The sequence below is a fragment of the Malurus melanocephalus genome, unplaced genomic scaffold (assembly GCF_030028575.1).
Source record: "Malurus melanocephalus ecotype Western Australia unplaced genomic scaffold, MMel_1.1 scaffold_9, whole genome shotgun sequence".
Classification (NCBI taxonomy): Eukaryota; Metazoa; Chordata; class Aves; order Passeriformes; family Maluridae; genus Malurus; species Malurus melanocephalus.
In genome coordinates, this window is record NW_026623241.1 from 2,385,274 (window position 1) to 2,409,936 (window position 24,663).

General features: G+C 39.2%; 3 protein-coding genes across 3 annotated transcripts in view; 1 reads left to right on the forward strand and 2 right to left on the reverse strand.

Annotated features, from left to right (window-relative positions):
• Positions 1 to 14: 14 nt before the first annotated feature.
• On the reverse strand, positions 15 to 19,298 carry ETFDH (electron transfer flavoprotein dehydrogenase). Its single transcript, XM_057375654.1, has 13 exons — positions 19,177 to 19,298; positions 17,141 to 17,287; positions 16,490 to 16,719; positions 15,543 to 15,624; positions 15,150 to 15,268; positions 14,752 to 14,829; positions 12,094 to 12,240; positions 10,152 to 10,292; positions 8,071 to 8,214; positions 3,666 to 3,834; positions 1,817 to 1,999; positions 1,254 to 1,475; positions 15 to 952 (listed from the first exon to the last, which is right to left on the reverse strand). Exons 1-13 carry the CDS (start codon positions 19,208 to 19,210, stop codon positions 789 to 791), a joined length of 1,860 nt encoding a protein of 619 aa, XP_057231637.1. The 5' UTR covers positions 19,211 to 19,298; the 3' UTR covers positions 15 to 788.
• A 111-nt stretch (positions 19,299 to 19,409) lies between these two features.
• CUNH4orf46 (chromosome unknown C4orf46 homolog) lies at positions 19,410 to 20,980 on the forward strand. Its single transcript, XM_057375679.1, has 2 exons — positions 19,410 to 19,632; positions 19,728 to 20,980. The coding sequence occupies exons 1-2, from the start codon at positions 19,471 to 19,473 to the stop codon at positions 19,881 to 19,883; spliced, it is 318 nt and encodes a 105-aa protein (XP_057231662.1). The 5' UTR covers positions 19,410 to 19,470; the 3' UTR covers positions 19,884 to 20,980.
• Positions 20,981 to 22,578: 1,598 nt separating this feature from the next.
• Positions 22,579 to 24,663, reverse strand: part of RXFP1 (relaxin family peptide receptor 1) — a 30,497-nt gene continuing 28,412 nt past the window's right edge. The window contains exon 18 of the mRNA XM_057375260.1: positions 22,579 to 23,165. Coding sequence (XP_057231243.1) covers positions 22,864 to 23,165 — 302 coding nt within the window. The 3' untranslated portion in view covers positions 22,579 to 22,863. The remainder of the gene's footprint in view (positions 23,166 to 24,663) is intronic.

Consider the following 24,663-nt stretch of genomic DNA (forward strand, 5'->3'; position numbering starts at 1 on the left):
ATAAAGACAAACTGTTCAAAGATGATGTGGTTTTCTTTTTTTTTTAAGATGTAGTAAATTGTGTTTTGCAATTTAGGTATTTTTCTAAAGTGTAAAGCAATAGTGGTTGTTTTCACAGCTTGATAGTGCTTCCTAAGCAGCTTGGTTTCACACAAAGAGAATTTAGGCATTTTCAGAATTTCTGTTAGAGCAGGCCTGATTTCTCATAAGGAATGAAAATGCTGGTGGACACAGAATGAAGATGCAAGTATTTTTTTTTTAAACCACTTGACATTAGGTATTCCTTCTTATCATCAGGAAAAAAAAAAAACCCAACCTATTTTGGTGTAAAATATAACACTTAAAAGCAGTGACAATTTTCTAGACTGATTTATTGTCCTGACTGTCAGGTAGGATTACATATAGTAAATCACTCCAGCTAGAGCGAGAAAATACTTTTTTTAAAGGTGGATACTAAATTATTCCACCATATGCACAATTGTGGATGTGGCTCCTGTTATCACTGAACTTCAGCAGTAAATCCAAGATCCAAAGCTCCTCTGTCAGTCCTGRGAAGAACTTCTGCCTGCCATACAGCTCCTGTGAGGAAGTCCTATTTAAATAAGGCTAGGGTTTAACCAGAAGGCACCAACTTTTCATTTAATGCAACAGTCATATGTAAAATTCAGAATGGCACATTAGTCTCAAACTCTTTAACATTCAAGTCAGTGCTGTACATTAATTATGCTGCAGCATAAAATACTCCATTTGTCGGTGATCAGAAGTCACTGAACAGATCTCCTGTCAGTTTACATTCCATTATAAGCTGGTCCTCCTCCACCTTCAGGTACTACCCAGTTAATGTTCTGACTTGGGTCTTTTATATCACATGTTTTGCAGTGGACACAGTTCTGAGCATTTATCTGCAGCCTTGATCCTTCTCCTGTTTCCAGAGGAACATACTCATAGACTCCTGCAAAGACAAGAAGGGAGTTACTACTTCACTCAACAGTTTCCCCCTCCATTTATACTCCACTCACCAGCAAGTGTAATGAGGGAAGTATATTAGTAATGTGATTTAATTCCCTTTTTCCATGCTTAGTAATTTCATCACAAAAGTACTGTTAACATATTTTAAGATCTGCAATCGAACCCCCTTCTAGGAGAAGAATTAGGATCGAATGCTTGAAACAAGTAGTAGTCCAGGTGGACCCTTCCTGAATACTTAGTCTTTCATCCTGCAGAAACAGCTGACACACATGTTTGTTACCTACCTGCTGGACAAAACCTTTGCTCTGGTCCATCAAATACAGCCAGGTTTCTGCTCACAGGGACGCTGTCATCTTTGAGAGTTAAATGAGCGGGCTGGTCATGTTCATGGTTTGTACCACTTAAAGCCACAGAAGATAGGAGATCAAAACTGATTTTTCCATCGGGCTTTGGGTATTCAATAGGTGTGCAGTCTTTGGCTGGCTTGAGCTGAGCAAAATCTGGTCCTAAATGTATTTTTAGTAAGTTTCAGTATCGGATTACTATAATTTGCAGTTAGTCAAGAACAATTTAACTAAGCTGTTTTAACCTCCCTTGTCATCAGAATGAAGTACTTCATAAAAGGTACTTTTTCTTTTCTCATGAGACAGAAAACTACACTAAGTTGTACTAAGCAGTGTCTTCATTTACATTATATGGTAGCTAATAAGTCAAAGTCTGCTTTAATGCTTAATCTTTTGTACACTTTAAGGCTTAACCACTGGACAAGATGTGCACTAGTTTAAACTAGGATCAGGAAAGACTGATATATAAATTTAAAATCTTCTTTAGAAGTTAATGAAATTACCTGGATGTTTTAATGTCCATGGTTCCATTCCTCTCAGTAGCCAATAAAATATACCTGTATATATCATCCCTCCATACACACCAAGTACAGTATGGCAGGATGGTCGGATGTTTCTCACTGCATACAGYTCTTTCCAGACCCAGGACTTTTTCAGGTTCTCTTCATATTCTTGCACATCAAGCCCTAAGGCAGTACATTACTTGTTAGGTACCTATAGTACATCAAGGCTATCCTTTAAATAAAAAAAATAAATGCTGAATAAAAGCAAATGCTAGCAATGAGGTCAACAAAACGAGGGTTTCAGAACTACAAGCTAGAAATATACTAGATAATACGTTTCTGCTTCCTGAATCAAGAGACCTGTTTTGTTGGCAGATACCTACTGCTCCTTTGTAGCTTCTACTAAACGAGCCACAAGTAGCATTAAATTGCCTCAAACCTCAGCAAAATACAATCAGACAGGTGGCTACACTGGCACCTCTGTGGAAAAACAACTATTCACTCATAGAATCTGAGCTCTGACCAGGACAGTTTACCTGTCATCCAAAGCCAGGTTTGCAATTCTAATGTCTACTTCAAAAGCTTTTTCCATACAAGTTTTGCAACCACAAACAGGCCCATTTCAGTAACTATGGCTATGGCCCAATGGATGATGCCAATGTTAGATAATTCTCTCTTTGTAATCAGCACATTCATAAGATTAAATTGAAAGTTTGCAGTCAAATATAACTTTGACTGTAATCTTTACAAATACTAGACACTGCACAGTTGACRCATTTACTGCAGTGTATTTAAAAGTCAAGTAATTATCTTAGAAAAAATAGTTCCTCCAAATGAAAATTAGAGATCTTTACCATTCTCCATTACTACTGTATAGGAATGAATAATCAGTTTTAAGCCTTGTCTATATGTGAAAATGTTTCAGTCTGTATTTCCCATAAAGCCCATTATCCCTGCAAAGAGAAGAAAATGGGCTTTGACAAAACTGGAAAACAGCATATAAAACCTGTCCATAATCAAACAAAAGTGCCACACTACTCATCAACAGTGCTTATCGCTTCAGATGGATTTTAGCATGTCCAGCTGAAGTTTTAATTGTTTAGCACACCTTGTGTAAGGCACATTTCAGCTGAATGAGAGTTCATTAGGCCTGAACCCACCAGTACAGAGAGGAGATTTCTAAAATAATCACCACGTGGCAGCTGACTAGAGTGTTTTATCTCCAGAGTGACTGAAATTCTAATTCTCCAGATTTAATTAACAGATTTAAGGGGACAACTAAGGCCTAAACAAATCACTACAGGTGGCCAGGTGATTACTTCAATGTGCTTCTATTACATATAAAATAAAATACATGTAGTCTCAAACTGAGATGACTAAAAGATTAAAAGACAGAAAAAAAGGATTGAACAAAASCAGTATCCTAACAACAGTAAGAGCAAATTTGAAAAATCTCACCCTGCTCTGCTTACATTTAATCTCTTTCCTTTTTTTTTTCCATTTTGGCTGTCTTTCAGTAATGCTTTCTGAATCATAAAGCACTAATTTTTAACTTATTTGTAGTAAAAAACCTATTTTTGTTTACTTACAGGGAAGCATAAGCTTACTTTTCAGATAGTCATTAGAGGTTCTAGCAGTAGGATCAATATTTATGAATAACTAAGCAAGTATTMATTTCTTTCTTAAATCGTTTGACATTCTCAGTAAATAAACAATAAATATATTTTCAACACACACATTTCATGATTTATTCATATTTCCAACTAATTCCTTCAGTCAGATTAATTACTATTGCTAGTTGGTTCTAATTGAACACAAGATAATTACAGCTCAAAGTACATGATCTTACCTATTGTCTTTGATTGGAGATTTTCATTGATTAATTTACTAAAAATAGCTTCTGAAGCCAACATGCCACTTTTCATTGCAGTGTGTGTTCCTTTGATCTTGGGAACATTCATGAGTCCAGGACTGCAACCAATTAATAATCCACCWGGGAAGGTGAGTTTGGGTATTGACTGAAGAGCAAACAGAAAGAAAGGTGGCTGTTTTGGTCTTGCTTTTTAAAGTTAAAATAACATTCTGGAAATTAAACTGGCATAAGGCTTGAGTGACCTTTCCATTTTCAGACTTGCACGTGCACACTCTAAACATACACCAATTACTCCACGTAATCAAGGAATTTGAGCATAGTGTGTATATAGGAACACAGAATTGTACTTGTGCTGAATATGAAAGAATGACATTTTCCTTATACTCTCTCTCCAGCTGCTTTATCTGCAACAAAACTCCAGTAGTGTCACCCACCAATACCGTTTTCCTCCCTCAATCTCAAGTGAATTCTTTAAAAAAAGCCCCAAAAAACAAACCTACCCCCTGCTTTGTTTCCCTGATTTCCACAGAGTAAATTGTACACATCTCACAGTGCTTTTTTCCACAAATCTTTTTCAGTGAAACTGCACAATGCCATACTTGTCCCCCTCCTTCTTACTTTAGAAGTTGCTCAGCAGCCAACAAATATATTTTGGTGTAAAATCACGATCTTAATCCTGTTCTGAAAGCGTTATGTCATGGAGTATGGTCAACTCATAAACCAGATGATTTGCGAATATCAGGTCAACAGTATTAATATACTACATTATACACCTATATTAATTAAGGAATACCTCAGCTACCTTAATCACCTTAAGGTGATTAAGATTTTAGAAGGGAACAGCTTCAAAATGCAGACTGATTGYAGAACTTTGAACAGAAAACTCTGATCAAAGCCTAAATCTCAAATTGCTGAAGGTAAGTTTTGAATATACCCTTCCTCCAAAAGTCTAGTACTGAGYAGTGCTCTTAATCTAGCTTCCTGCTTTTGTTAAAACTCTCAGAAAGAATTAATTTTGCAGTAGCCTAAATAACTTTACCCTTAACAAGTAGTTTTATTTCATGATGTCCAAAAATACATATCCCTTGGACTTCAAGATAACCCAAACCAAAAGTTTTGTTTCTTCTACTTGTTCAATTAATTGTTTATTARTCATCCAGTACCACTTACTTTTGAATAGTCATATAGCAATCACTAAAAAGAGTTGGATTACACAGCATTTCCTCTGTGTTTTGTGCAACTTGTTTAATCACAGATGTAGTGATTTGTTCATAAGAAAGGTAATTCAGGCTAATAACTCAACTAAAACTTAACTTTCCTGGGACCAGAAGTTCTAAGTTCAGCTACATTAACACTAGTACAAAGGGATTAAGTATGTAGAATGTTCTCTCTTTTCACAGAAAAAAACCCCACTCTGTTTTATCTATTAGGATGCAATGGTGCAGCACTGACAAAAGCACAGAAAGATTTCTTGACTGACTCTTGGAATTGGATAGAAAGATGGTGATCCAGTACTTTTCTTCTGCAATCACTGTTCCATGTAATACATACATAGTGACCAACATACCACTAAAGAATAAATGAGATTAAAGATTAGTCATGTAACACAAAAGGTAGCACAAACTSCAGCTTGGGTAGCAATTCTCATTATTAGTACTATGGCACCTGGTGCCTGTTTTCACTGTGGAAGAAACACTTGTGCCATTATGGCACAAGCCCTCCCTGCCTCTAAGATACAGGCACAAAACGAGGCAGGTTTGGAGAAGGGGACAAACCTGCTCCCTGCAGAGTCTTTCCTGCCTCTTGTTCTTCCTCCCCTTAGCTCTGTTCAGGGATTTAAATCTGTTAAGTGAGTCTAATATTTGACACTTAAATGGATCATCAATATAAAGGTTTTTCCCCCTGATATTTGTAACATACACTGCTCAACAACTGCAACATCTTTTATTTTTTCCACAGAACTTTAAAACCTTTCAGAAGTTTTTGATAAAATGGAGACAAAATAGAGGGTGCCAGGGAATCTAAGTGCTTCATTTTGCAATTTTAATAAACATAAAAAATAGTAGCTACAGAGATTAAGTTACTAACTCTGATCCTTCCTTACACATACCCTAAAAAACATGTGCAGTCTCTCCCCTCCTTCACTCTGTGCTAAAGACTGAAGATCATGGCCATAAGGTTATCTACAACAGACAAAAAAGCTGAGGTTGATGGTAATTCTGTACACCTATTTGATGCAATACAGTTACCAAAATAAAAAACTGGAGCTACAGAATGACTTACATAAGAAAATATTCCTGGGCTACAGTGATACAAATGAGTCAGACTGCTACAGTTATTAATCAAACACGTGCAAAAGAAGAGCTAATCTTAAAACTCTTCCTAAGTGAATCATCAATAAAGCTCTTTTTTACTGAAGCCATGTATTAAAAAAAGTCTTTTAAAAGAGTGACTTCATGATCAACTAGACAAGTCTATCTACAGGAAATTAAAAAAAAACCCAAAAAACAAAAAACCCACCAAAGCATGCTTTTACATAAGGAACAATGCAAAGTAAAGGATATATTGGTTTATATGCAGCAAGGAAGTCCAAGATGAGGCAGAGATGTGCAAGAGCTGTAGTTCTACTGACTGTGTAACTTAGCACAGCTATTTAAAAAATACTGTGCTCTTTCAGCCATAGGKTTTGAGTATAAGAAGTATACAACTCAAGTCACAATCTTTCTACTTCACCAAAGCCAGAAATTCAATTACTATCTGTGAYAGAGAAACCAGTGCACAGAGTGGAAAAAGAAGCCCCTCTTGCATAAAAGCCTAAGTTAAAACACCTTGCTATTTTGTATCTTATCTGTGTTAATAATGGAGTGGCAATGGTTTTKGAAATAAGCCAGCGACACAGCTGTGTTATAACATGACAGGAGATATTTCCACTGCAGAGTTGACAAAATCAGCGCTCAGATTGATTAAAGGTGCATCATGGGTGTAATCAAGAAGTTGCTTCCTGAACCCACATGACTCACTCCCAGAAATGCATGCTGGGGTCAAAGCCGAATTCCATCTGAGTGTGAAGARTTACACTGCTGCTGAAATTCCACTAGTATTGCAAAAACTGCATGAAGCCACATTTATACTAAGAAGAAAAGGTCCAAAAAGGAAAGGCRAAGTAGTCAGAGGGCAGAGTGGAATGGCCCCAACACACAGGCTGCAGATCATGAACACTCAGGCTAGTTTTAAGGTCCAAACTGAAAGAAGCATCTAGAAAATGGATCTGAGAGTACAGAACACTCTCCCATACCCTGTGTTTCAAGATAAGAAGCTAACAGGCTGAAGTACTTTAAAACTGTTAAATATAAACTCTAAACCATTATTTTGGCAAGCTTTCCTAGTCCTTTCAGCTGACCTTAAATCTTCATGAATACATATTCAACTTCTTATACTCCTTAAGTTAAGAAAATGAACAAAGTATTCGACTTTTCACAAAAGCAGAAATTCAAAGCTGTGCATGAAAGAAACTCAAGGTATTTGTACTTGAAGAGGTAAAGATTTACCTGCCAAACTACATTACAATTTCAGCACCATCATTGACTTAAGGCTCAAGCACTGAAAAGGAGTTCCTTTTGCTAGGATAAACAAGGAATTAGGAGGACTCCACAGGAACAGATGAGTGGTACTACCCTGTCTTCCCCAAGATTCCAGGCAAAACAAAAGATTGTCTGTGGTATCTTTGCTGCTGAACCTATTTGACTGCAATGTAAGCTCTACCTCACTGGCTGCACAGCTTGGACAAACACTCTCTGYTGGGTAAAGAGTGTCTGGATGTCTGGGCTCAGAGCGTGTTGGTGAATGGAGTTCCAGCCAGTTGGCAGCCAGTCACTGGTAGGGTTCCCCAGGGCTCAGTTCTGGGGCCAGCCCTATTTAATGACTTTACTGATGACCTGGACAAGGGGACTGAGTGCATCTTCAGTTTGCAGGCAGCACAAAGCTGGGTGGGAATGCTGATCTGCTGCAGAGGGCTCTGGACAGGATGGATTTATGAACTGAGGACAATTACACTGACATTCAGTAAAGCCAAGTGCTGGGTCCTGTCCTGGGGTTACAACAGCCCCATGCYGTGCCTTAGGCTTAGGGCAGAGTGGACTAATGATTGGACTCGATGTAAATGTTTTTTTTTCCCAACTTAAACATTTCTATGATTCTGCCTTTCATTTAGAAAGAAAAGTGAATATGTCAGATTTTCAATATGACAGAGCTTAACTCTAGTAAATCTCAGCACCAGTACCCAACAGACAAGTAGGTTTTTCTGTCCAATAAAATATTTGGCACAGCACTAAATGTATGGCTATAGAGAGCCCAAAGATAAAAATGTCATGAAAAAAATTACCTGGATACCACCTTCATTTAATGCTCTGGCACCGTAGGCAATCCTTGTTCCACCCTCCAAAGTAGGCTGTACACTAGGATGGTGCTTCCACCTCTGAAATTCTCTAAATGGGTTCAAATAGGGATTTTGATAATCTAAACCAACCTTAAAAAAAGAAAAAGGGCACATGAATAAAAATAAGGTATGAAATTTCAAGAAAAAATTAAAACAATTAGATATTACTACATCAAGTCTCCAAATCTTTTACACTAAAGTAACCTCAGGATCTTCCTACTTAAGAAAGTACTGCCAAAAATACATCCTGTTGACAAAACAGCAGAAGCAAATCTGAAAATATGCTGCTACAAGTCTGCWCTCAGCCCCACCTGAAACAAGGAAAATTTTTAATTGCATTGTAACAGTAACCACCTTTCAGCTGTCTTTGGAATAAAATAGATTAAATTAAGCATAGATTAATGGGTGGGATTAGYATGAAAACATGTTTTAGATTTGTGTTTCAACCTCTGCCCTAGAAAAGCTAAAGGAAAAGGTGAACAATTACTTTCTGATTGTTTTACCCTTGTCCTCACATACTTTAAACAGTACTTCAAATTGTGTAGTAGTCAATTATAATTTCCAATTAGGTGAGCCATTGTAATAAAAGCACAGGGGAACAATGATGAAAACAGAAAATGGGGGAAGAAGGACTGCCAGTGGGCTGGATGCCCAGGATTCTTATGCACTTGAGAATTTGCCCAAATATATATACTCTGCATTTCCCATCTTTAAGATATTCCTAAAATGAATTCTGTTGCTGAATTTGTCTCTTTTGAGAAAGAGATTATTTCTGGTTCCTGTAAGCTTTATTGAAGACAAATAACAAAATATATCACGAATCAGCAGCAATCAAGACTTTGATTTCTGTGGCAGTTCACTGCTTTTAGTGAAGTGCTTGCATCTACTTTCCTGACAAGATAAAATGAATGAACAAGTTTCAAAATCAGTGTGAAAGAATGCTACTGCAAGAATCACATCAGATTGAAATAGGTATAAAGTTCAAAGACAAAGAAGTGATTGTGTGTTCACACAGAAGTTGATTTTTTCCTCTCTGAACTGGAGAGAATATGAACATTACTGATTATCATTCTCTGTGAGAATCAGAACGCTCTGCCCTGCTAAAATYAAACAACATTGGAAGATCAACTGTATATACTTATTTATTCCAATACTGGACACCTGTACAGGACAAGTATATATGTCTGAGAAAAGCTAACAAGCTTTTTTCAATGTTTCTTTCAAAACAGACAGAAATAGAATTTTTCACACAYTCTGTAACCCTTCTGAAATCTAGGAGACAGAAGTGTCAGCTCAGTCCCATGCTGCTAAAAGTCCAGTTTGTGTGCTTGACTCTTACAACAAGTGTTGAAGCACATGCATAGATTAAACAGTTAATTTTTCATTTTGAACTGTAGGTGATAGAGAATATTTCCAAGCTCTGCTCCTTGCATCAGCTGGCTGCCAGAATGACACCAGACTACCTATCTCTAGTGATCTCACTGCTTCTGATAAAGAGGCAATAAGCAGGAAGAAGCTGCCTGCCCAATTCATAAAGGTAGTTGCTAAAGAAGGCAAGGCTAATGGGGCTGGAAAATACCAAAAACTAAGTGAAGAGTGAAGAACTCAGAAATTAAAGGAAAATTGCTTGTAGCCCTGCAGTGCTTCCCTTTTATATGCTSCTCTCAAAAAGTGCAGTTACACATTAAGGTTGACATATGAATTTGGAAATAGAACTGCACAAAGTGCTTTAGATTTCCTAATTTCCAAATTTTTTTTGAGCACAGCTTTGATTAGTCATTTGGTTTGAAAAGAAATGATTCATAAATATTCTAGTTGGTCTCAATAAAATACACCAGATTAAAAACAGATTAATATGACAAATTAGCCTTCYGTAATACAGGCATAAGCACACTTAAGATTAAGAAAGGATTAAATTTGGTCTATTGCTATTCTCATTAAATTTTCTCATTAAAACAGAGAAAAGAAACTGCGCACAAATGAAGATCAAACAACAAGCAAGCAYGAAAAAAGCTAAATTCACTTACCACAAATCCAAGAGCAACTAAAGGTTCACGCTCCTTCAAGTGATAAAGAAAGGATCCTCCATATGTATGTCTGTCTAAAGGCCAGCCTACAGTATGTTCCACTCTTCCTGGTTTCCATTTCTTTTCATCAATAGTCCATAACTGAAATGAAGATGACCAAAAAATTACTTCAGATTGCAAAGTAATGGCCTTTCAACAATATAATAAAAGACAAACACACAATTACATATAGGAGAAAATGAATTTTGCTGCTATGAGCAATGCAAAAWTCCATACAGCAAAATACCAATTGTTAGGTACAGGTTTTTTTCAGATTACCATTTAAGATTTTTCCCAATAATTCTCTTTCTTTAAATGTTGCATATCAGCAAATGTGACTGAGACTCCAGTACTACACCCAAAATTTTCACTCAACCACAAGATTTCTAATATGAGTGATATTCCTAATATTTGACAGATACTTCTSCTACAGAATGCAATACTTATGGTGACCTTTTTCTCTAAAAACATTGTTTTTTCATATGATTCTATGAATTATCTCGTAAGTTTTTCAAGGTCAGGACAAAGCAGTGTGCCTGAGTTCATGTAAATATTTTCTGTCAAACAAATTGTCCTGTCTCTGCTGTCTCCTCCACATTTCCAGTRCTTCACTGACCCATGGCGAACTCAGAGAAGCATTTTCATGTTTTCAGGAGTGAGTCCATTTTCTGCTCATTTCACAAAACATCTTTTCACCATGGAARTACGTGCCAGGCACAGTTCAGTGACAGAAAGGCAGTTGAGCACCATAAGATCAGCTCAGGTATGGAGGGCATATCTACATTAATGTTCCAGTTTTGATTAAAAAGCACATTTTTGAGTGGAACTTCTGACTCCTCTCACTGTGCTTTGGTTCACATCATACAGCAACCATGGAAGGCATGAACTGGCTTCCTTCCACGTGAAACTAAATTGTAAGACAGGATCCTAAAAGACCATCTACAGCATTCCAGTCATGAAAGGGCTCTCAGTCTGTGGGACCAGATCACAGCTTGTCCAAAGCAAAAATATACCTGAGGTGTGTGCCTAGTACAGATATCAGCTCATCAGCACCAACTATTTCACTTCAGATTAAGTCCTACTGGACTGCACCATTTGCTAAAGCAGACACAATCTCCTCYGGAAGCAAGAAATTCTACAGGAAAACCCTTCCTTGATGACAACTTCAGTATTAAAAACTCCAACTAAGATTATATTAACAGAGTGGTTATTCTCCACAGAAGTGTAAACTAATTCAACAAAAAWTTTGTAGCTGTAAGCACATACTTAAAGTAATAAATAAAAAATACGTTATAGTCAAAATACTGAACATATTCTAAAATAATACAGACCTTTCTCATGAGTAGTATTTCCTGAGTATAGAATATTTTAAAAAGAAAACCTCATTCCTATCCTAATAAAAGGATTCCTATCCTTTTATATGGCCAATGAAGGGAGGGTTTTTTTCCCAAAAAAAGCTCATCCAGAAGGTKTTTCTGAGAACACGACTCATCATCTGGGACAGCTCTCCTCTCTCTTTTATTAACATACAGAAAGCTTAGAGAAAGCTTTTCCTTCCCTCCTCATGTACTAAACCCCCCCAAAATTAGGCAGCACAACTCTCTCMTTTAGTAAAAGTACTGAAAGCAGATTTCACAAATGAATATAATTTGCAAATGCTAACAGAACGGATTCACAGGTACCTCTGGTTATAACAGACAGAAGAGAAGCAGCAGCTGAAATGGAACAGCCACGACATTCAGAGAGCATCTGCTCTGATCAGCTTCAGAACAGCAAAGATTCTGAAGTCTGAAAGTGTAACTCAAAATCTTTAATTCTTACTTCTTACACAAATTAGCAAATAGAAGCTACCTTAAAGTCTAAGGAGTATTTTCCTTAATTGTTAAAATTCTGCAAGCGATACCTCTTTCAGTCCAATGCCATAGCTCTGGGGYTGGCAGTTCTCCCTTAGATTGTATTTTTTGTACAGCTGTTTGGCCAGATGTCCATGACAACCTTCAGCAAAGACTGTGACTTTAGCATGGAGTTCCAAGCCTCTTTCAAAGGTAGCCTGMAAAAGCAAAGAATTTCATCAGCAGTTAGATCTGTGCCACACCAAACTCACAGCAAGAAAATGGAGAGCAATAAAGTGATTTTACATGACTTGGTAACACAGCTCAGAACCTACAAACCATTGCAAATTATGATTCTAGGTCAGCTGTCTTTTCCACCCAGYCATGACACACTCCTGGCAAGTGCTGGAAGGGGATTCCAGTAAAGCAGCACTACAGTGAATTGCTATTTGTCACTGAAAAAGAGAACCTTTTCCAGATCAGAGGATACTTACATCACATCTGCTCATTCACATAGTAAAACCTGCATCACCCCTCCTCCCAAAAGGACCCGCTTCTGAAAAAAGATACTATGACATTACTCCAACCTTGCATGTTAAAAGTACACTAAATTTAGTTTAATTTAAAACTAAATTTTTAGTTTAAAATTAAACTAAAATTAAATACAATTATAAAACGAATTCTCATTAAAAATTCCAACAATGAGATTGCGAATCAGGTAGGAGGAACTGGCATACTATGGTATGAGTACCTGAGTACACCACCTTCATCCATGAGCATACTGAACAAGAAAATAGATTATATTTGAACATTTTACAGAGAAAAAAGAAAAAAAGCTTGATTTCAGTCAGAAAGTTTAATGTTGAAAAAGACAAGGAAAACAGTTTTGCATGAAGATCTCCAGCAGTACCCAATTATACCATCTCAAGGTAAGCCAGCATAAGTCCAAGACGAGCTTACTGCTTTGGTTTTGAWTTTTTTTTTCAGATGCAATCTGCTTGTAATTTACAGGCTGTTAGACTCTGAAGAAGGCTARCAAATGAAAACATTCCCTCTAGTTGAGAATTACATTTAAACAAGAGTCACAAGATTTGGCCAAATTTTTGTACTCTTTGAACTTCTAATCATCAATCTGAACATGAATTAATTTTACAAAATAGTAAAAAAGAGTTACCTCTTGATGTAAAGATTAAAAATACCTAGTGTTCTCTTTGAAGTAGATTTATATAAAACAAATTAACTACAACAGCAGACTGTAAATACTAGAAATTCATGAACTTGAAACATTTCCATAATGTTGTATTTCATAGTTAACAACCTTCTCCAGTAGCTACACAAGAATCAATACGTGCTACTTTTTACAATGTTTTTTTACCACTGTCATTTTTGTTTGGTTGGTGCTGACTGCAAGGTGAAAATCTATTCATTAACTACAGTCTATTTGATTAGGCTCTGTATAAACACATTGAAGATACTCTTGCCTYGGAGGTTACACAAACCACATCTATTTACCTGAACCTTTGCGCACTGGAGGTGGCACCAGCTGACAAAACTGACAGCTAAAACACTTGAACTGAGTGACAGTACAATTTAAAAAAAAAGCTGCAGTAGTGGCACACTCATTATGCACATTAAATACATTAAGAGGCACGTTTTTCCGGAATAAATGGGGAAAAAAAACACCCCTATGTTTCAAGGATGCCAAAAAATATACCTAAAATCGTTCCTTCCATCTTAAAACAAACCCAGACTCCCAATAAATCTTCATTACCAAAGATGCACACGTTCCTTGTGCCACCTTCTGGACAAACCATGCACTGGAAAACAAGACTSTGTCTGTCCTCTACATCAGATACACTTTATTACACTGGAAAAATACATTATTCTTCCATTGGCTATATTCGCTTGAAACAAGAATGAGTCTTCTCATTCCCAGCCTTAGATAGGGAAAAATAGCCCACATTTAATGTGAAAATGATTATCTCTTTGAAACTCTAGGAAACTAGAAAGAAACATTATAAAAGAAAGTAAATGTTAAAAAAAAAAAAACCCTTGCTCATGATTTACAAATAGTCAAATAGTTCTGTGTGAAASTTGTTCCAAGTAGCTCTGAGGTGCCACATTCTCCCAACATATTATACAGGGAAACAACACTCTTAGGGCAGATTTTGGATTCCATCAAAAGATCAAAAATCCAAGTCTGACACTTAGGGCAGGTAGTCACCTTCTGGATGCAGAAACATGACCAAGCAGCATAAAGGTATAAAGATTCATTGTGTACCTTGCCACAACAAGATAGACAGTCAGCAAGTGCAACTGCAGTTGTAAATATCAAGGAAACCAAACCAGCCAGACACACACTCGCTTACCTGTTGATAGTTACCAGCTGGACTACAGATTTCTATTTCACCTTTGGACCTTTTTTCCAGGAGTTSCTGGAATTCTTTCCTTTGTTTCCTGATTTCACATATGTTAAAACACCCTTACTGTGTCTCCTTCAAGACAACTTTTCTGAAGAGATTTTTTTCTACTAATCTGAGAAGAATTTGCCAATGTTCTGAGACCAGAACTTTCACAGGTCATCGATCCAGTTAAATAGACAGAGGGAAGATAGGCCCTAKATTTTACAACTTGTCTTACCCTGCAGCAAGACTATTGGTAGCAGTAGAAGAAGATGTATCACAATTTCCACAATTAGATCCTTAGTTATAGGGAAGATAGCTACTTACTTTAGGTGCTCCATCCTTCTGAATGCCCACATCATTTGTTGCTATCCCTTTCACACTACCATCTTCATGAAAAAGTACCTTTGGAAATATTCAAACAAACAAAAACCATTGTAATGATCTGTGGTTTGAATCTATTCATTAAAAGTTCTAAAGCAGAATTTTCAAGCAATATGCCTTTAATATTAGGTCAAACATTAAAGGCATAAGGTTATGTATTCATTCACATACTGTACGATCCACTTACACTTTGCTAGATCAGAACCAGGGAATTCAGACACAGAAACAGGGTTTTCAAAATAAGTATCTGTTAAAAGGAATGCTGTACATGCACAAATGATCATGACTGCACTGAAGGGGATTACAAAGCCACTTTTCATACACACTGATGTTATTAGTACCTCAGCTGCTGCATAGCCTGGATATATCTCAACACCCAAAGCTTCTGCTTGTTCACCTAGCCAACTGACAAAGTGGCCCAGACGTACTATGTAATTTCCGTGATTAACCATTGGAAGTCCTAGGCAGAAAAAGACACAAACACACATCAAACATAGGACAGTGAGCAAAATAACTGAAGCTGTATACAGCAGATGCCACATCTACAGCTACTGCCTTCAAAGTAAAGTTATCACAGCTGTGTTATCACAGCCATCATCTATAAAGTGTATCACTGTAACTTATTACATTCAACATACACTGGCTGCACTACACTGAATCAAACTTGTTTTGATTCATGGAGAAGTTGATAGACACAGAGGAAGTTGACTCTCTTCTCCCTCATTAATCTTTACCTGGAAGTATTGGCACTGGAATTCTAGATGTCTCTGTTAAAATTCCAAACTTGTCTTCAGTTACAGGAGTATTAAGTGGAGCCTACAAAAAAAAAAAAAATGGAAGAAATACAGAGTTATGTTTTTCTAGCCAATCCAATGGAAACAACAAAAACTGCCAGCCAAGTACAGGTGTAGTATAGCACTTCTCTAGGAAGGTATCACAAGAAACAAGATAAAGTACTTTTTGAGGCAGTCATCAGGCAAGAATCAACATAACTAGTGAGGTTAAAGAAATAAAATATGGCCTTGCAAATAACATCTGCTGTATACAGGCTTGTACTACATTGATKTCTAGACCTTTCTAAAGAAGGTAGCTCAACTTGCATATTTATCACAATAAGGCAAATCAAAGAGGTGATGCCTGACTTCTTGCAGCTCTCAGGTGGTAGCAGGTAGCCAGCTGCTCTGGGAGAGATGGCAGCTCATTTCCTGCTAATCTTCCTACTAAAATCATCTTCGTTACACCACAGTGTCTGCACAGAAGTCAGTGTATTCTGTACCATTTCCACGAAGAGCTATTGTGCAGAAGTAACAAGTCTGTCACTGGTGAGAACCAAACATCTTCCTGCTTGTGCACAGGAGCTGGATTCTGCACAAAGGCAGCAAGAGCAGGGCACCCCAGGCTGCACCAGACATATTGTGTATATGCAGTAAGACTACTACAGAGAAGAGCAAAGGCCACAGCATATCTGTGTAGACAGAAAACTTTTAGTATTGTCAAACTACAGGAAACGGATGAAAAAGCAGGTACCTGTTTTTGTTTTGCTTCATCGATGAAAATCGACATTTTAAAATGGAACTAATTACTTATGGTACCAGGTATTAACTGATACCAGAATGAGACAGATACAAAGTTCATTACCAATAATTAGTAACTAAGTTCAGTGTTAAATGCTCATACATACCCCTCGCTCTTTCCAGTCTGGAAAGAGCTCTTCTAAGGACCTTGGCTCAAGACAAGCACCAGACAAAGTATGTGCACCAATCTGAGAAGCCTTTTCCACCAGACAAACACGCACTTCTTTGCTGTGCTCAGCAGCCAACTGCTTGAGGCGAATGGCTGCAGAAAGGCCTGCAGGGCCTGCTCCAACAATGACAACATCAGCTTCCTCTGCAAATCTYTCCATGTTTACCCCTTCAAAGGGAAAAAAAATATAATAGCATAATCCAATCTCCAATTTCTTCCCACCTCTCTCTCACTAAACCTAAACCCTCATGRTAAGAATGACTGAAAAAACCAAGCAGATACATACTGAACAGAACTAAATCTTCTTGTGCTAATCACTAAAYCAAAAGCTGCTTGTATATTTTCATMATGAAAACAAGCATAAAGTTTAATCTGATGCTATTTTATAGCCCTATTTTAAAGACACTCATTGTGCGATAGCAACCAAAAATTTCATTTGAAGTATTAGTACTATATTTAAGCATACAGAATTTCCATAAAAAGAAGAAAACAGCAACACATTTTAGCATCAGCAATAATAATAATAGTAATAATAATAMCAAAACARCAACAATAAAGCAGCTTTTAAAGAATGCAGTTTTTCACTTACCTTCCCATCGTTTGTCTTTGTCCCGAGGATGAATGGTGTAATGTGTAGTTATGCGAGGCACAGAGGCWGTAGAGGCACATCTTGAGACACGCAGTGATAGAAGGCAATCTTTCTTTATCAACTTTAGAGCATGAAAGCACTGACGTGCTGCAAAAACAAGAAACAACTTCGTCAAATTGGTTATTTTCCAAATTTTTCAAGATTTCAGAGACACAAGTGGCATGACAAGTATGCCAGCTTCCCACTCTCAAAGGCTACCAGGTGAAGTGAAGATGAGGAAACAGAAAGAAGGATTTTTAAATGTTCAAGTTAGGAGGATGCTGTGTAATTTTTTTTATCAGGGGCTGGGGGGAAAGCAGCTGCTCCTTTAAGCATTTTTCACTCAGTACACAGGCCAGCCATGCACAGCTGACACAGGATAACATGTGTACACAGGTGTAACACATTTCAAGTTCTGATTTAATTTTGAACCTCAAGTTTATTTCAGACTCTATTAAAAATGGCCAAACAACTGTAGAAGCAGGACATGCAAGTTTAGCTCCTCCAACATCTCGGCACTTGTTGAGACACATAGTTTGGGCTGCTAATGTAAGAGAGTTCATCTAAAGTAAATGCCAAGGTCTACAATAAAAGCACAGACTTAAGCCCAAGTGTGCTTGGCCAAAGCTAGGAACAGTAGATGCAGGTAAACATTTAACTTTGCTGCAGATACAGTAAGTGTTGCAAGAACAAATTAGAATTTCTTTGTAAGCAAACAGACAAAAATAAAGTTTCAAATTACCAAACCAGGTCTCCGTTCAGAGGGCTAYTACATGTCATATTTTCCTCTTTCAGAAAAAAAAAAAAGGTATGTAATTTGCAATAAAAAACACCTAATATGGTTAATATGGAAACTAGTTATAGTTAAAAGGTCTGGGAACTAAGGTGCCTTGACTAACAACTTTGCTTCCTTAAAGAATTCTCTATTTTCAGTGATGAAGAAGAATAATACCATATTTAAAGTGGGGCATTTCTGTGAAACTTTATAAGTAAAACCACCAACATGCTATGACTGAAATGTTKAGTTGAGAATGCAAATTGGCAAGGCCAGTGCAAGCACCCTGTCAAAACCCTGCCCAGTGACAGTTAGGATAGAGCTTCTGTATGCAAGGTAGCAAGGATTATCCATGTTGGTTCCTTAATGGGAATTCTGTACCCAAACTAACATAACATAAAAGCTATTATCCTACCACCTCATGATTCTTATCCTTTACCTGCAACCAGGCAGGATCTGAGAACAAGTACTTTATAAGGCTAATAACGACTACATCCACACATATATATCATGAAACTTTAACTTTCAGGATTTTTTAATTTGACCATAACTGATGGTACTATGAATCATACCGCGMATTTAAAAACAATCAATTATTTCGCACATACGCCAAAGAAATGAAACTCTGCTCCGAACGCGTCTGACACAATAACAGAGGCGGGTGCAAACGCCGGACGGGCAGATTCTTGCCCAGTGAGCGCACYGAGCCTGTGCCACGCCGCTGTTGAGTGCTCAGGGACTCGGAACGTGATGGGGAACGCCTGCAAGATCCAGGCGACTCCCAAGGAGAAACTTTGCTCTTGAGTAACAGTTGTCAGCATGCTGTTACTATTTCCCGAGTAAGGGTATTCGTTTCACTGCTTTATTTCACCCTTTAAAACACCTAGTGTCGCTCAAAAAACCCGCCCATCTTTTTACGCAACCCGTCGCAGGTGAATAAACGGCGTCAATATCACAGAGTTCGGGCGCGGGCAGCGCTCAGCACAGCCCTGTCCTCCGTCCTGCAGGCGCACAGAGGCCCGGGCAGGGGAGCGGCGGGGTCCCGGCTCTGCTGCGGCCCCGCGTCCGCCCGGACACCGGCGCGACCCAGCCGCGACCTTTGCTCTGCCTCGGCACCGCGCCAGCCGCCGGCCCCACCCGCCCCGCCGAGAGGCCGCCCCAGCCAGCCCCGGCCCCGGCTCTACCCTCGGCCCCGAGCCCTCCAGCCGGCCCGGCGCGTTACCTCTGCCGGCACTCGGGCAGCGGTAGAGCAGCATCGCAGCGGCACCGGGCACCCTCCGCTTCCCGCGACCGCCCTGCGCGCTCCCCTCGGCCTCAGCCCCCCCGCGCCTGCGCGCCCAGCCCGGCTCCCGCCCCGCCCCATCCCGGCGGCGGGACTACAGCTCCCAGAGCTGCCCTGAGGGGCGGTGACCGCGGCCGCTGCCGATCCTYCCGCTCCTGGGCGGGAGCCGGACTGGGCGGCCCGGGGGCGGTGCTGGGCCGGAGGCGCGCCCGGCGCGGGAGAGCCGAGCGGGACATGGCCGAGGCGGAGCCGCTGCCGCCCGCGGCGGTACCCGAGGGATCGCCCGGCGCCGAGCCCCGGAGGGCCCGCGGCGGGAGCGAGGGGTCGGGGCAGCCGGAGCTGCCCGGCGGCSACACGCGGGAGCTGCTGGAGGAGGTGGAGATGCAGATCGGCGACGTGAGTGCGGCGCGCTGCCCTCGGGCGGGCTCCGGGGCCCCCTCGGGGACGGGGCYGGGCACCGGCGACCCCCAACCTCTCTGCCGTCCCTCCAGGCCGCCTTCTCGCTGGCGAAGATCCTGGAGGCGACGTCGGCCGTGTCGGCCCAGGTGGAGGAGCTGGCCACCAAGTGCTCGGAGAACGCCCGGTTCCTCAGGACGTGGCGGGACCTGCTGAGGGAGGGCTACGAGTCCCTGAAGCCCAGCGGCTGACGCTGGCCCTGCCCCGCTCGTGTCGGACGGCGGCGGGGCTCTTTTCCACCGCCTCAGTTAGGGACCTCACGTGGAGTTTTGTTTTCCTTCAGAGCTTTTTCACAAATACTTGAGGGCTTTTGTATGGATGTTTTATGTACGTCTACCGAATAAGAAAACTTTGTTTAGGCTTTTAGTGGTTTTTTTTTCAATTTTGACTTTTAGACTCTTCGTTGAAGCTCAAACTATTTCATGATCCCCTTTTCTATTTTCTTCTTTTTGTTAATGTGGTAGATACAAAGTTAGTATGTRTGCTACGTTCAGAACTCATTACTGGTAGGAAAGTGGGTCCTATGATGAAGAATTGTCAGCCCTCCTTTTTAAGAGCTGTCACTAGCAGAAACCCTGAYAACCCCAGAGAAACTTGAACTAACTTCAGTTTTTTGTTATGCACACTTTTTCTTCATGTTGAGTGTGGGATAATGTGGCAAGTTGGGGCTTATTTATGAGCTTTAGAAACATCCTATATCCCAATCCTTACTWTTTTTAGCAKTATTGCAATATAYGTCTATAAAGCTGCAGATATTTTGCAAGATGTTTTATTACTGCAAACTGTTTTACACTACCTTTTATTGTAACGAAGTGCCTTATGATGGACCATATACCTCTGCAGGGTAGTTTAACAGCATTGTTTACTGATAGGTTGGTTTATCTGAACTCTAAGTAAAAGCTTCCAATAGTTAGGAAAGAATCTGTGGCATATATTCTCTTATCTTTGGGGAAACACTTGAGAGCTTTTTCAGTATTTGGTCCTATTTTTTATCTTTGCCTTAAGCTGTGACTGGTTTGTTAGTCCAGAGCTCACTGTTAACAGAACCCTTTGGTCTGAAAGATGGCTGATCTGTAATAAATAGCTGTGCTGACACTCCTGTACCTTTACCAGGCACTGTGAAAAAGAATAATGCTGAAATGCAATGGCAGGCTGCAGGAGARCATGACTTTGCCATGGTTTATTAGAAGGCCTTATTTTTTTCTTGTAGGACTTTCTTAGAAAGACCAGCTGTAGTTTACTTATCAAAACAATAAAGATGTTGCAAAAATTCTGAAGTGTTGGCTATTGTGTTACCGATAGATAGAAAGGTGACATTGAATGTAACCATAAGCAAGAGTAGTGAAAAACAAGTAATAGCAAGGACGGGGATCCTGTGATTTCTCATCAAAGGCAATTACAGTCCTTGAGAGGGCTTGGTCCCTCAGAGTAAGGAAGTTCTATTGACTTTAGTTCTAATTGCCCTAGCTAAAGACAATCCACGTGGCAGGATTTCACTTTGCTRTTTTTAACCCCCACAACCCGAAATGTTGCTAAACAGCTTGGAAAAGAGGTAGTTTTCTTCAGCAGATATTTTATTTAAGTTGAACATACAGTAGTGGAAACAAGATGCTTGACAATCTTCAGTTTCAAGATAATCCAAAGTTCTGTAAACAATTGAAGTGTGAGTCACACTTTTTCAAAATTGTACTTCTTATACTGCTAAGAAGTTAAGTGCAAACATTGGAAGTATCTTTTAACTTAATTTCAAATAGTTTCAAATCAATGCAAAAAAAAGCAATTTTTTTATTTACCTTTTTGGGCTTCTAGGCCATCAGACTGAATATGGTACTGAAAGAAGAAGGCAAGTTGTAATAATTCATGATAWAAAAGATTCTCTTCAGTAATAATGTATGTGGGAACTGCCTCTATGGGATTGTTTCAGATGTGATAATTTTTTTTTAAATCCCTTGTAACTCTGGGAAGTAAAATAATGCTCCAAAAAGTGCTAAATGGCCGTGGTCCTTAAATTACTTTGATGCATCCAGTCAGATGTACAATGGGATTAAAATGTAGATGTCATGACACCTATTAAGACTGATAATTTTCCATTTGACCATCTCACTCGTACATAGGAAGACATCTTAAGACTGGAATTAGCTGAAGTCTGCAAGCTGTAGTGGGCTACTTTCGGTAGTCTGTTAAGAAAAGTGAGGAAAAGAGCAGCAGCAAGATGCTGGGATACTCATTCCAGTCTTTCCAGAATAAGATATTCTTCCGAAGGCAGAAACTTCCATCAGTTAGAGCTGAGGGGCACTCACTTGGGATAAAAAAAAAAACCTCCTAAGCTTCTCCTTTATATTTTTTTTTTCTTTACCACAGTTCTGGTTCTGCCTGAAGTCGAATCTTAGAGATCATCTAGTCCCAGCCTCTCCCTGCCATGGGCAGGGACACCGCCCAGCAGACAAGGTTGCTCACGGCCTTGCCCAACCTGGCAACTATATTAGAACTATCTTTACAATTTCAATATTGCCTTTTACCTCATGTGTGAAACAGTTGATACATTTACAGAAGGAATACAATTTTCACTTGTTTGGCTTTGACAAATGTAGTTAACTGACTTAACTATGAAATTTAAATATTTTTCTTACAGCTATTGCTCCTTAAAGCTTTTTAAGAACTGATGCAAGTTAAATAGAGCCAGTTAGAAACTTTGAGGAGATAATACATTTCTTAATGAGGAAACCAATTAAATCTGAAAAAAAATAGCTGTTGGAATGGGAAATTTAATTAAAAAAAAAAAACAAAAAGAAAATACACAAACATGCACACATATATACACACACACACTCTTCCCCATAAATAGATGATTTTGGAACAATCTGCTTTCAGGGTGAGATGCTTTAAATGACAATTCATTTCTTTTCCACACTTGGCTTCTGGAAGAAAAAAGCCCCAAACAACTGTTTTCTCATTCTGATCTAGGATGAATTGTCAAAATGTCAGGTACTGCAGTGAGATGGTAAAATGCCAGTTCTACCTGCACACAGACACATGGCTCCCTCTTCTTCCTGCTGTGGTTCACGTGAGCCCTGGTGTCACACCTCCCTCATTTCCTCATGGCTGTGAAGCAGTAAGCCCATGGATRTATTCCTAACAGTGCCGATGTCACCGCAAGGATTCAAAATGTGATTACGTGTATGAATTTAGTCTTGTTGACTGTGTAGTCACTGAAGCATCAGAAGAGTCTGTACAAAGCACGGGCTTTTTAACCTTTGGTGTGATTTCATTCATTGGCCACATCTCTACCCAAATGAATGATGGGCCATATGGTTTCTGGCTGCCTTTACCTCTTCTGGATCTTCTTTGTCTGTAGTTGTACCAAACCTGATGAATCATTTCTTTGAAAGGTCGTGTAGTCAAAGTGTAGAGAAGAGGATTCAAAGCACTATTTATTGGCAGTATAAAAATCACCACCCAAGAAGTTATGGTACCTTAGGGAGGGAAAAAGAAAAGCAGCTGTAATATACATTCCAGTGTTTGCACTCTTTAATTAACATAAGTACTCGATGCCAAMACAGCACAGTTTCCTGGTGAGATGGGGTGATTGATATGCTCTCAGGCTGAKATCGTGGCACAACAGATGTTTTTTCTTCTCACTGTTACTCTTGCACTACCCTCTTACCTCCCTCAGTTTCCAGGACTCCCTGCAAAACCTGTCATTTATTACTCTSCCAGTAATTCCATTTATCCCTCTTTCCTGTGCCATAGTTCCCTATTTGCCCTGGCACACTTCTTGTTCCGGCTGAGCCCTTTTTTCTTGCCCCAAAACTTYTTGTCTCTGCTTTGCTCCCTATTCCTTTCTGTGATCTGTTTCCCACCCTCTTCCTATGACTGATGACATGCAGTCCTAATGATGCCCCTGATATTCTGTCCTCTGACAAAACAGTATCCTTCAGTCCCTGTATCCCCTCAGAGCCTGGTTTTCTCTCCTCTGCACCAGGACTTCTCCATTCCTCTCCCTGGAAAAGGGCATTGTATGCATCCTCCTTATTTCCTTCTTTTCCTGTTRGTAAGATTTTCTGTGTTCACACCGTCTGCCTGTGTCTGAGTCTGCATTTTTACAACGTCCCCTTCTCATCCTTACTGTTTGGGAGATAAGTTATCCAAGRGGCAAGTGGAGAAGGGATAGGATTAAAGTGCTAAAAGATGTCAGTGGGTGCCCTTTGTTGCACTGCTGACTTATAAAACTTTTATAGAACTTCCAAGAGGCACAAAAATTTCAATTGACTGTCTTTCCTTCATGCCTCTCCATGCTCCTCTCCAGTTTTACAACTTTGTTGCAATATCAGTACAATATCAGTTGATGCCCATCACACTGGTTACAGTTTTGGAAACAAGCAGATTCTTAGTTCTAAAGCTGTCACTATGTATCACCAAGGAAAAACTAATGGTATCACAGAATGTTTAAAACTTGCGTAAATTTGTACAGCTAGTTGTTTTAATTTCATGAAATGAGTAATTATTGTTCAATCTGATTTATCTAACCTAGAACATTCATTTTCTGAACACAAAATTACCCTCTGATTCAGCAAGATTTTTCCAAGGTTTCTTGACTTATACTTGCTTCTACTTTTCACAGTATTTTCTTTCCGTATCTGAGGTGGTTTGAGAACTTCTTGAAGATGCATTTCAGAAGATTTAAAATAACTGAATATTTGACATAATCAGCATAAYTTCCAGGCATTTGAAATTCAAGTCAAAACTCTGAAAAGCTCAACTTCCAACCCTCCTGCTCAGCACATAAGGTGAAATCCTCTGATCTGAAACACTTTCTTGCCAATGTAGTATTGTGACATGCATCTGTACATTCAGCCTGAAACTGCTGTTGCTGATTGTTCTGTTCATGCTCACATGTCCTTTCTAACAGGGTTTACAAGCCCCACATGAAGAGGCTTTTTTTTTTTTTTTTTTTTTTTTTTTTTTTTTTTT